Source organism: Nelumbo lutea, chromosome 6, assembly GCF_056320005.1.
Source record: "Nelumbo lutea isolate HS-2025 chromosome 6, American lotus-T2T, whole genome shotgun sequence".
In the NCBI taxonomy this organism is placed as follows: domain Eukaryota; kingdom Viridiplantae; phylum Streptophyta; class Magnoliopsida; order Proteales; family Nelumbonaceae; genus Nelumbo; species Nelumbo lutea.
This window is the reverse complement of record NC_142689.1, coordinates 21342237-21356156: the sequence shown is the minus strand read 5'-3', so window position 1 is coordinate 21356156 and position 13920 is coordinate 21342237. Positions and strand designations below refer to the sequence as shown.

General features: G+C 36.1%; 1 protein-coding gene across 1 annotated transcript in view; it reads right to left on the bottom strand.

The window, feature by feature from the left end:
• Nucleotides 1-1083: 1083 nt before the first annotated feature.
• The window catches only part of LOC148847844 (alpha,alpha-trehalose-phosphate synthase [UDP-forming] 1-like), a 119451-nt gene continuing 106614 nt past the window's right edge, over nt 1084-13920 (bottom strand). The window contains exons 11-18 of the mRNA XM_088952281.1: nt 13100-13287; nt 12114-12231; nt 11003-11182; nt 10802-10924; nt 10621-10708; nt 10371-10501; nt 10181-10279; nt 1084-1821 (exon numbers count right to left, since the gene is read on the bottom strand). Coding sequence (XP_088808407.1) covers nt 1423-1821; nt 10181-10279; nt 10371-10501; nt 10621-10708; nt 10802-10924; nt 11003-11182; nt 12114-12231; nt 13100-13287 — 1326 coding nt within the window. The 3' untranslated portion in view covers nt 1084-1422. The remainder of the gene's footprint in view (nt 1822-10180; nt 10280-10370; nt 10502-10620; nt 10709-10801; nt 10925-11002; nt 11183-12113; nt 12232-13099; nt 13288-13920) is intronic.

Here is a 13920-nt window from a genome sequence, read left to right as displayed (position 1 = left end):
GGGTTAATTGCACCACTATCCACTGCTGCAAATTAGGATTCGACGGAGAAAACGATTTGGCAATCGTCCCATCACTGGAACTAATTATATTCTTGGCATTTGGTGACATGAACATAGTTTGGCGTTTGGCTCCACACTGAATAATTATATCCTGTGAGTAGATGTGATAATAGAATGATTTCAGATTGATCTGAGATTCTGAATGGTGAAAGTATAGGGGATGAAATGAATCTGAAACAATCCTCATACTTGGATAAAATTGATATTAAGTTGGAGCAACCAACTTAACAACTATTAGTTGGTAATGGTACCGTTCTTATTTGCTTGTGGCATCTATACATTCAGATCATCTTAACTCGCTCCACTCTCCTCAACAATTAATGAAGGCACAATAATTGTAGAAGGTTAAATGTAAGTCTCTTAGTTAATAGTACCCGTTGTTTCTTTTTCTGTCTTGCTTTCGCTCTTAATATATTTCAATACAACTTAAGTTTTTCAATCATTTCATTAGTCTTTTAGGTATGTTTTCTATTAGCTTCTTCTTCTCCCTTTGTTTCGTAGGCGAACCTCATGGAGACACTTCAAGCTGGTTGGTAACAGCTTAAGTGGCTACACAAAAACTAAATGATATTTCTTTGTTCTTTAGCGGATATATAAAATAGCTAAATAATAAAATGTTTAAGCGTATAGCATAATAGCAATCAACTAAGCATCAGCTTCAGCCTCACAACCTTCTTAATAACTTATTCACAAAGAGACAAAGACATTCAGTTTTGCCCCTTCAGGTGTTATCAAATGGCCACTTGGAAGCATGAAAGACAGAGAAGGTTATACACTCACGCAAAGTAGACAGAAGTTGAGTACACGATGATGGGATTTCTATTGCAGATTTTTCAATCTTAATTTTGTCATTCTGATCATTGTTTTCAATCTTAATTTTGTCATTCTGATCATCGTTTTTCAATCATAATTTTATCATTCTGATCATTGTTTTTCAAATTTAATTGGTTCCAACTATTCTGCTTCAAGTGTTGAAATCCCCACAACTTTGGCAACATGTTTTCAATAATTGTACAAACAGGGTGGGCCAAAAGAAGGATTTTACTCCCATTTGTAATTTCTGTTTTAGGACAAGAATCATTTCTTTTTCTTTCTTTCCATTAGTATTCAGAACAAAAGATTGTGATTCAGATTAATTTAGTCCAGTTAACATTGAAGCACTTAGTGAGTTCACCCACAGCAAGAATCCTAGACTATCAAATCATTTAGAATGGTGAAAAAGGTAGAGAAGAATGGGAGAACTCAATATTTGCCTCAGAAAAGAATTGAATGACCATTTTGCTATCACCCCCACCAAATCTTGAGGATTCATTGCCAGGTTGAATCTGGAGAACCCATCACAAGAAGCAATTCATAAAGATTTTAACTCCAGGAAGAAGCCGCTGCCAACTCCTTTAAAAATGTGACAATGCCATCTGATGAACTGAGGAGATACCGTGCATTGGAGCGCTTTCTCCCAACAGCACAGGAAAAGTAATTCTCTCCCTTGAGATCAAGCACAGAACCCTCATGCCGTGGGATACTGTCCTGTGGATGCTGCAACACTGACCCACTGACATGATTGGTTGTTTTCTTCTCAGGGGTCACTGATGCCCGCTGTGTCCTACCATGACATGACTTGGATGCATTTTTGCTTGCTAAGAGTTTTGGTGTAGGACGTTTTTCAATAGGTGTCTTTACTGCATCAGCTACCTTGGCTCTTGTATTACCTGATGGTTCTGCAGGAAGCTCTGGCTCGAAAAAAGTATAGATATCTTCATCCTAAAACAGAAAGAATATGTCACCATGAGTCATAAGCTAGAAAGACATGAAGTCAAAGCTTATATTCTAGTTTCTGTGCTTCTTCATCAAGCAATCAACCCATTGGAGTGTCATTTTGAACTTTAGGCATCCAAGCAAATTAAAACTCTTATATTTGGTGCAAGTTTCAAGAGGATTAACTGATTTAAAAGTGGATAAAGATGCATAAGAGTATTTAGCTATAATTGTATTGAACATTCACTATTATGCCATCCGGCCCATCCATTTCTATTCCAATAATAAGCACAAAATTTCCATTATAGAAGCAATCTTCCTATATATGCCATCTGCCTCAATGCATAAGAGTATTTAACTATAATTGTATTGAACATTCACTATATATTCCATCCTCTATTTTGATGATGAGGAGGCATAGGCATTGGTGTAGCTGGATACTTCCTAAGGTAGGTTTGGAAGGGGTAGTATTGGAAATTCAGAATCATTTGCAGAGACAAAGTTATACAAAATAGAGAAGGATGGTGCAGGTAATTTAACAATATGTTAAAAGAAAGATATATTTAAAGATAACATTCTGAGATATGCAAAGACGACGAACTTTAGGATAATAGCAGAAAAAGCCCTTATGTTATGAACTGCAACCCATGAAGGTACATATACCCGATTGAGCAATAAGCTTAGTATGCTCATGGGGAGGGAGATGCACAAAACAAAAACAACCAAAGACAAAAAGTATAGAATAGCTTGGTGAACAATGAAAGAGGCAATAAAATGGTGATTGATTATTAAGAACTGAAGATGGGATGATGTTAACGAGATATACAACAATATTGGTCGCTTCCACCCTAAAGGTAACAAGGACGTGGGATTCAAGAAAAAGGGATCTCACCATGCTCAAGATGTGTCAATTCATGCGTTCAACAACTCCATTTTGTTGAGGAGTTCCTGGGCAAAATTTTTGGGACAAAAATACTATGTTTCTTTAGACATGTCTGGAATTCTCTGTTTTCCCATCAAAATATTCTCCCCCTGAATCCGATTGTAAAATGTGAATGGTGGCATTATGTTGGGTCATTACCATAGTGTGGAAGTGCTGGAAGGTAGAAAGAACCTCTGATTTCTTTCGAAAAAAATAAACCCAAGTGTATCTAGTGCAATCATCAATAAATAACACAAAATATCTACAGTGAATTCTAAATATAGCATTAAATGACCAAACATCACTATGTATAATTTGGAAAGGAATGGCAGCATGCTCAGAATATGGAAAAGGAAAAATATGACCATTGCTAACACCACAAGTTATGCAAGATTTATTAATGTTCTTAGAAACAGAAGAAACAATACGGAAGCAACTAGAAGCAAATAAATGATCCAAGTTCTTATCATGTGTGTGGCCTAAATGTCAATTCTATAAATGCCACACATTATTAAAATGAGAATGCAAAACATCACTAGTAGTAGAAAGGAAACAAGAAACTGTACATGAATCGGGGTGCAGCATGGGCTAGCCTAGCCCAAGCTTGAACCTACTCAGCCCGAAATTTTACACATTCTGAGTTTGGATTTTCGGTCTTTGGGCTGGGCTGGGCTCAGGCCCAAGAAGTTGGGCTTTTTAATTTTTTGGGTTGGGCCCGGGCCTAGCCCTTCAGTAGTCCGAACCCAGCCCAACCATACATACAATACATACATACATACGTACATACAATACATATGTACATACAATACATATGTACATGCATACATACAATATATACATACCAGTGTTTTAAAACGTGGAGGCATGATGCGAGGTGTTCCACTACCCGGAGGTGTGAGACGTAAGCCTCACGTATGTATTTTTTTTTTTAATTATAGTGGGTATATTAATAAAAATTAGATATTTTAAGCATAAAAACATATATAACACTAAAATGACTTAATTTCAATCAATATTTGAGTTCTAAATCTCAAATTTTCAACACCAACCAACAATATAGCATAGTGAAAATGTGAAATACAATTATTGATTCAAGTACGCAACATAGATCACAAAAAAAAAAAAAAAAACCTCTAAGGACTGAAACTCAGTCAAAATTCACAAATTATAATTTCTATCATTTAATTCAGATATCTACTTTCTATAAGACTATAAGCATTCAGTTTCTACAATTCACAAGCAAAATCAATTAATCATTTATCAAATTCAAAAGAAGCAAAATCAATAAAAGGCTGAACTGATGAAGTTACAGCCAACAGTTGGGTCTTGGGCCTCTTGGCCTATTTGGTCCATTAAATGTGTTACAAAAAAAATAAAGAAAAAATAGGAAGAACAGAATCAACAAATTACATAATTTATTCATGCAACTTTGTTCAAGAAGGCTGAAACAAAACTACTAAAATCAAGAAAAAAAAAAGAAACAAAGAAGCAAAGAAACAACAGAATACAGAAATGAAGAACACAACTACTAACTACTAAGTACTAAGTTACTAACCGTTGAAACTTATTTCCAAAAAAAAAAAAAGAACCGTTGCAGCTTTGTCACGTTCACAGCCGCCCAGGTTGGTCGGATACTCGGTTGGCCCAGCAGCAACCTCTCTTCAATAGTTCGATTGCAATTGAAAATAGAATAAAAAAAGTAAGATCACATCTGAGAAATTTCAGGTGACTCGAAGAAGAAGAAAGAAGAAGTTGCAGGTTGCGAAGTGCAAAAGGTTGAACATTGGAACAGAGTAGAGGTTCTTTGCAGTTCACACTTAGCAAGAGGTTTCACAGTTCAGAGTTCTTTCGAGCCATAAAGTTTGGGTTCAAAAGAGGGATATTTCCCCCTCTTAGACTTAAAAAATAGTTGTATACAATGGGGGCCATGATATAATCGTGGCTCCAGCAATTAGAACATTAAAAAATTAAAACAAATAATCTGTTAAATGTTTACACACATGGGAGGCGTAAGCCTCTTTCCAGGGCGTGCCAGAAGCGTACGCCTCTGTCATGCGCCTCCGGGCGTACGCCTCCCACGCCTTTTAAAACACTGATACATACATGCATACAATATATATATATATATATATATATATATATATATATATATATATTTTGTATGTATGTATGTATGTATGTATGTAAATTTTGCATACACATTTACACACACACACACAGATATATATGCATACATATTTACATACATATATGTATACATATTTACATAAATGCATATATATATATATATATATATATATATATATAATTTTAGAGTGGGTTCATTGACCAACTTGAGCCCGGCCTAAGCCCGAGCCCAACCTGAGAACATCAAATTGCAATGCGGGCTGGGCTCAGGTTGGGAAGATCTGGCTTGAACTTGGGCTCGGGCCTAAAGCCCAAATTTTAGGCTTGGGCCTAGGTTGACCATAAGCTCTGCCCAACCCGCCTTGTTTGCAGCTTTATATATGAAGGTCTCTTCTCAAACTCAAGAGCAAATAGACTCCCAAGCCTATGCCCCTTCCCCTTCACTTCCCAAGTGATCTGGTCCTATATGACACAACCATCACGAGAAAATAAAACCAAGTTACTATCATCAACAAGTTGTCACATAGATATAAAATTGGTTGTTAACTAAGGAATAAAGAATGTTTTGGGAGATGACTGAGAAGTAGGAAGAAATAAATCATTACAATCGGAAATTTTCAGTGACTCATCACTAGTAGTGACAATCTAGTCATTAGAAGAGTAGGGTTTGGGAGTTTGACCAAAGGAGGCCCCAATCATATGATTTGAGGCAACAAATCAATAATCCACAATACATATGGCTAGGAGAGAAATAAGTAGTAGAGGACTTCCCAAATAGGCCAATAGTAGAAAAAGTAGATAAAATAGATGAAGACATAAGATGTCATATCTTTTCCTCAATCAAAGTGCCGAATGATTCCCCCTTTTTATCTGAAATGGAGGAAGGAGTACCATCAAATGAAGACATTGCAATTGTCTAAAGTGACTTATGCTGACCTTTCTTGGGAGGCCGAGTAGGACGTTCAATGATTATATAACCTTGTTTGTAGTAGGTATACAAGTTTTTTTTTTTCTTACAATGAGAGGCCACATGCTCAAACTCCTTGCATTCATAACATTGTATCTAGGAAAAGTCCTTCCCTTTCAGTTTGGTGGCTAGAACCACTATGTCATGGCCATGTTCTCTCTTGCTATCAAAGAGAGTACTGTGTGTACAATCTGGTCTCCTCCCTTAGAAGATCACCCAATATAGTGTCTAGATTAGGCACATTTTCCCTACTAAGTATGCTAGACCTTATCATCTCATAATCCAGTCTAAGATGCATTAGAAAATGTATGATTTTCCTCAGACCAAAAATGCTTTCTCATAGTCTTCACATAACAGTCGATAGTGATAGCCCCAAGATGAAAAAGTTCATGTTATGTCCATAGATTAAATCCAGCATAGTATTCCTAGATCTTTCTCTCCTCCTGAGTGTATGACAGTATGTCCATTTCAATCTGATATTTTTTTGATGAATGTCCATTTCAATCTGATATTGCATAGACATGTTACTGAGATTTTCTCTAGGTAGTCATGCCTGTTACTAAGGTTCCGCATTAATCTGAGGGTGAAAAGATGAGGATGCCCTCAAGGGTCTACGAGATGACAAGATTGTCCCCATGGGTGTGCCACGAGTCATCATGTGGTAAAGAGGGTGGATTTGGCTACATCAGCTACATCAACAGTAATCGAACTCAATATCTAGGAGACTATCCGGGCATTATTAATTTTCCATTGTTTCAGCCCTTTAACATCTGTATTATCAGGGATGGTTGTGATACCATCCAAATACCCTTTCCCTCAACAAAAAAACTGGAAATGAAATTTCTAAAAGGGCATAGTTTGTTTCATCGAACTTCACAGAGATGAAATCACTCCTTTTGCATCCCATATTCAGCCAAGAAACCAAGAAAACAATAAGAGTGACTAACAATAGCCACCAAAAAACAAGAGGAATACCTAAAAGATAAGTTAGATAATCATCAAGAGTCACTGAAGATCTTAGAGCAAGCAAAATAAGCCCAAAACTTGAGTTTGAATGAGCGACAGTCTAAACAAGGAAACTATAAGTAGCAACCGCCCGAGGAAGAAGATCAAAACTCCATAAAAACTTCACCACAACAAGATCTGTTTATAAGGAAGAGATATCAGGTCTAGGTGACACCAGATCTGAAGTTTGGCCTTGATCTGAAGTCTCCTACGAGAGATCTAATGAAATCTCTCTTGCTGGTTGTGCAACAGCAAGTAGGGTTGACCAAAACAGCCCTACACTCTTCCACCAAAAGAAGAATGCAATGAATCCCAGTATGGAAATGAGATTACTACGTAAAGAAAGTATTAAACAAACAAGAGGCTGATCAAATAGCAACCTGCTCCAATGCCATGTCAGTTCCAGTCAAAATAGAGAGGAAATGAGAGAAACATGATTTCGTGGGGTGTTACACTTGTCTCACACACCCAAAAAGAAATATATATATATATATATATATTTGTGTTAATGGACATTCTTGTCCTTACGAGAATAATAAAATACAGAAGTGTACAAAAGAGAAATAAAAAGAAAGGTAAAATTACAATATTAACACCCATCTTCTCTACACTTATATCCTTTATTACATAACAAACCACATCACGTCTCTTGCATGGTTGTTATGCACACGGCTCAAGCTTTCTAATGTGGCTTCTTAATGTATAGATACTTGATGGGGGGCTTCTGGGCTGTGGCTATCGCTCTGGGCTGGTAGTCAGCTAGCTAGGCTAAAGCTGGTGATGGGCTGGGGACTTGGGCCTTATCATAAGGAATGCATGAACTTGTGTCTATAACTTTGGGGTGTACCTTAGGGTTAAATTAATATACATTGTGCTACTGTAGTATGAATAAGCTGGAAACATATATAAAATTTCAACAAGTGATATTCTTTTTTCTTCATTGCAGAAACAAGTGATATTCTCATTGATAGATGGTTGGCAGATGTCCCTAATTGATCAACATTATGGTATGTTGAATACCAGAAAAAAAAATAAAGCTCAGTTTGGAAAGAGTACAAATACATACAAAAAAATATAAAATGCAAGGTTTTCTACCCTACAAATTTGTATTTGTACTCCTTCCAAACTGAGCCTAAGGTACAATGAGAATGCTTTTTATATTTTTCATCCAATGGAGTATACCACAACAACCATTATTCATAAAAAGATGATTTTATTTACATTCTAGTTACATTCATAATGTGGAGAAACAAGGTGTTCACTTGTTTGGAAAGAGTACAAATACATACAAAAAAATATAAAATGCAAGGTTTTCTACCCTACAAATTTGTATTTGTACTCCTTCCAAACTGAGCCTAAGGTACAATGAGAATGCTTTTTATATTTTTCATCCAATGGAGTATACCACAACAACCATTATTCATAAAAAGATGATTTTATTTACATTCTAGTTACATTCATAATGTGGAGAAACAAGGTGTTCACTTGTAAATTTTTGTGCAGTGTTTTGTTGCAATGAAAATAAATTTACACTGATGCAAAACTATGGCAGTGCAAATGATTTGACTGTAAATTCTGATCTATTTTTGTTTTGAATTTTAGCTTATTTTGTTTGATTGCAGTGCAAATGAAGTAAATTAAGACCTGAAGCATAATAAAGTAAAACCCAAAACAAAATTAAGCAAAAATTTACATTTTTTTTTTCATTTGCACTCCCATGCATTTGTACCAGTGTTTTAAAAGGCGTGGGAGGCATACGCCTGGAGGCGTGAGGCTCCCCCAAAACGCCCTGAGGCATATGCCAGAGGCGTACACCTTTTTATGAGGCGTGCTAGAGGCATACGCCTCATGTGCCTCATGCACATTTCATCTTAACATGGTTAATTGTTAACTAAGACCAATACATCTCATATTTTGGTTTTAGTGAAAGTCATAGTAGAAAGCAACTCTACCTTAGTGAAATTTACAAACACCTAAGCTACCTAGTTAAGGTAAGGATATGGACAATGATAGAAAAGATGAATAAAATAACTTCAACTCTCAAGATAAAAGGGTCATTATCCAATGTTGGCCCCAGCTGTCCAAGGTCTTTGGGAGAGGGAGAAAGGAGATGGACCTTTGGCATTTTGGCACAGAGTAACCATTGTTAGATAGGAACATGCATTCTCATGCTTGCCAATCTGAGAGTTTACCACAGCAACCAATTGCCCCTAGTTCAACCCTTAAGATCTATCATAGAAATACGGGTAGGCATACATGTATCCTATTCTATATACTATCAAAATTTTAATTTTAGTTTTTTCTTCAGAATTAATATTATATTTTACACATAATATCATACTTGAATGTGGTGGATAGATGGTTAATTCCATAGTTTTTAAAGCAAAGTTCAAGACTTGCTATTGTCATTTTGAAATTTCAAGTCATTCAATGACTCAGGTGGTTTTATGAACACCGGTTCTTTGGTTAAATCAACTGGTCAGCCAGTTTTGACCAGTTTTCTATCAAATCTGGTTTCTACGGTATGACCAAACCAGCCAATGCCCTAGGTGCTAGGTCACGGTTCAACCAGTCTGATTGGCTTGTCTGGTTTGGTTTTCTAAACACTGTATATAACTATGTTTATGTGAAAAAGGAGAGAGGATGGTAATAAAAGGTGCTTTATTGTAAAATGTTGCTATAATACGATGTCTATATATGACCTACATATACAATATGTGTGTTTGCATGAACATGATGATGTGTGTATTTATAAATTTATTTGTAAATGCGGCAGAGAAAGTTACAAAACAGACCAGCTTATCCATCCTAGTCTAATGATTGGGTTAAGAACCTTGGGTTGGGTTAGAGTTTGCACCCCATACCAAGCATGTTGAGCTAATGGAGTATCATAGATCAATATTGGACCACCTCAAGTCCAATGAAAATTTAGTGTTCAATTGTTTGTTCTTACACTGATTGTAAAGAAAATGAGAGGAAAGAAAAGAAAATAATTTCTTTTAGGAGGTAGTGGGTCCAGTTTTGCTTCCTCTCATTCTTCATTGTTTCTCTCTGCTTTGTTTACCATTTTGGAGAGAAAATAAATGCAAGCCGAAGAGAAAATTTATCTTCCTATTTTCTCAAAGATGTTTCTCTTTTCAGCCAAACCAAGCCAAGTCACTTTCTTTTTGAAATTTCTTTCCAATTTATTTGCAACTAAAGGTAGCCTTATAATATTTTTTAATAAAAATGCAAAGTTATGCAAAACACAAAGATAGAAATTTCTTCACCCTAAAGCATAACAACTCTAGAGCAGTTTTAGTTCTTGAAAGACATCCTGGGCTTTATAGTGAAGGTAAATATACCTTGCCCAGAAAGTGACCAACGCATAGAACATAGTCAATAGGTGTCACCATGCATTTGCTGTGGATTATCTCTCCTAGGATGCGATCGATTGCAGCACCCTGTGAACATGTACCAAATAAATAAGATAAACCTGTCTTTCAATATATTATGAATCTAGAAAATAAAGCATATACATTTGGGATAAGTCACCTTCGTAACACCAACTGATCGAACCTCAACTGATCGGCTACCTTGGACAACATCAACAGCTGAATTAGAAATTGGGCCAGTCCATAGGTGCTGCAGCAGATCCCTTGCTTGGAGCCTCCCAAATTCAACATCTTCAGTACAAACAGGTGATAAGGAAATAAACAACAGCATATAGGTAATGGAGATTAAAGCAAACTAGAAAAGAAAAAGAAAAACAAAATTAAAAGAAATTAAACATCTGATCAAGTACCTGCATACTTGTAATTCCACACAAGTGAGGTCTCACGAAGTTCAAAATGAGAGCGAGGTGTTCTTTCTGTGAAGTACTCAAAAACATGCTGAAAAATCAACAAGAACATTACCTGTTTAGAGTCTGGAAGACACCATATGAAGATATTATAGATAAATTTGGAAAATCCAACATCAATTACCTTTACACTATCAACCCAATCCATATTGAGATGTTCAGGCATCGTAGTCATCCAGTTTCCCTTTGCACGGCGCAGAAACATCCCATTTTCGGCAGCTAGCCACAGGTTGTACTCCCCAAAGTTCTGTGGATGCAGTAATTTTTTTTTAAATATGATATACTTGGGAACAAAAGAGGAAAAGGAAATGTGAAATAGATTTACATCATCCAACACACGTCTGTTACTTCCACTGAGGACGACGATTGTTGTCCTTGGATCATTGCAAAGTATTGCCAAGGGCTCCTTTAAATCTGGGTGCAACTTAAGCTCCATCTCCTTAATTTGATCACCTCCTCTTCTACCAGGAGTATCCACTGGCTCAGTTAATGTTGCATTGAATCCCTACAATTTTGAAGCACCATAGCTGTAAAAAACAGTGTAAAATAAACAGCTAAATGATGACAAACTCCTAGAAAAAGGACCCTGAACCATAGATGGAGACATAATGTAACCTTACTTAGGATAACAAATTTCTCCCTTATTTATTCAAACTACAAATTCCCAAACTCACTATCAGATTTTCATGTAAGGTGGAGTTAAACAATCAACATTTTACAGTCAAACTAGATTCTTTTTCATAATATCAGTCAAACTAGATTCAAGAAGTACAAATTACCCAATATTGGTCCCAGCAGAGTAGAACCTCCTTTTTTTAATGCTGTTCATTCATTCTTCTTAATACAAGACATTTTTTAAAAGAATTAAAATAATAAAACCATTCTTTTGTAAGGATTAAGAACTTAAGACCCTAACATGGACATGTTTGAGCTTGTTTCGAGGGGCTTGATTGGGGATCCAGGGTTGGAGTCAAAATTTAATGAAGGAGCATGCCTGAGCTGAGGCACAAGGTACACCAGGTGCACTAGGCACACACATTTTCAAAGGGGATGCACCTGGGCCTAGGCGAGGTGCAGACCTTGAAATGCACCTCAGTTGTGCACCTAGGCATGCCTATTAAATCACTGCCGATATCGTCATGGTGACAATCTAAGAAAACTGCAACATTTGTTAATCCTAAGAACTTCACAAAACAAGAGGAGAGAGTGGCATTCCAAGAGTTTCACACCTGTCCATTGGTTCAATACCAAACAGAATTTACATGATAAATTGTTAGGAACAAAACCTAATTTCGAGACTGGTCATTTCACCAACTAAATGAAAGAGAAATGCACGAAAAATATTTGGGAGTTTTCTTATTGAACTAGAGTTTAATAGAGTGACATTGATATTTCAAGTTTTGACAGTACCAAATAAGGTATGAAATAGAGAATACCAGTATGAGCAATCGATTCCGAGATTGCAAATAACGTTCAACTGCATCCCTAACTGGAAGTGGTGGTGGAATTTGTCTTGTCCTCAATTGAGCTTCAACGATGGTATCATTCAATTCACTACATGTAAAACAGTGCATGAAACACCACATCTCAAACATCATAAAGGAAGTTAAAAGTTATCTAGAAACCAAGAATAAAATATTCAAAGGTACAAGCAGTGCATAAAACAAGGTTCATTTGGTGTGCAGAGTGGGAAAGACCTTGGAGATGCAGTACCAAAACTTTGTTTACTTACTAACCAAGGCCATAATTGCCAAATATCAATCAAAAGAAAGGCCATTTTAAAGCACATAAAGAGATAAAAAGCAAACTTTACTGAAAGTTTTTTTTTTCTTTTTCCTCAAACTATATCAAATATCCAACACAAGGAAGCAATTTGCAATTTTGAAGAGTTGGAAAGGTGAACGAGTTTCCAATACATTCAAACCCTTAATGTATAAAAATCTTCTTTTTTCCTTCCAATATACAGTACATGAGAAGATATACCAACGACCTATTCCTTGAAAAACAATATTTATGTGTCCCATGCCATGAGTTTCATATATTTACATGCTAGAGATTTTTTTTTGAAGAGTAAAGAAAAAAATTATTAAAATAAAAAGTGAACACAAGCTAGTTGAGTGTCAAGGTGACGCACCAACATGGGCACCAGAATACTTGGCACTAGTGCTATAGACCAAGATAACATTGGTAAGAAGAATATCATTAGGCCTCTTTGTCCTTTTCACCCCTCTGTTTGCAGTAAAATTCTACCAATAATGGTCTCCTATTTATCCCAATCAATTTTATTTTCTTATACATGGTGCTGAAGAAGAAAAGGATTTCCATTTACAAAGCAAGAGTTTAAAATAATATATTTCAAGTTTCATTACATATGAAAATATAAAAAACTACCCACAGACAAATCCAGACCAATTAACCATACCTTACAAATGTTTCAGCCCAATCTTGAGCAGTGTGGGTTGTCACATGCAAAAAATTATGGCGGTGACGCTTTTCTCTTTCATCAGCTGGCATGTTCAAAGCATGGCCAATTGCAGAAGCAACCTCGGTGATGTTCCATGGATTTACTAGGATAGCTCCAGCACCAAGTGACTGTGCAGCACCTGCAAACTAGAAACCAATAGAAGGCATTAAACCAAAAGTATAATCCATTTATTGTTCATCATAGATGGAATAAGATTCTACAAGCTTAAGATAGAAAGAAAAGCATAAAACCTAATAAGATCCATTTACCTATCAATATATATAACATCCAAAGTTTACCTATCAAACAAAACTTCCATCTATATATCCATTCAAAAAATCCAATGGGCATGTAGACATAGAGATTATAGGAGTTAAGATTGTATTGTATTGTATTACTATTTTCCCTGTTGTATTTTATTTCTTATTCTTTTAACTTCAGCCCTGTAAGGGCATTTATGTAATTGTACATATCTTATATTCTTTAATATATATATTTGGCTCTTTGGGTTGGGGGTCAATTAACTCTAGAAACTCCTTTATTCTGTTTTCCTATCTTTCTCTGTTTAAATCCTAAGATCAAGAGTATGAGTGGACTAGTTGTCATGGTACCAGAGCAGGTCACGATCCAGCCTGCCTGATTGTGCTTCCTCTCTGTTTGATTTCTTGCAGTCATGATATAAATCTGGAGTGTTTAAGGGTTGTTTTTTGCTGTCTTTGGTGCTGCTCTTAGAGCTCTTTCAATCAGTCCTAATCTTCCATCTTTTCTGAAGTCTGTGC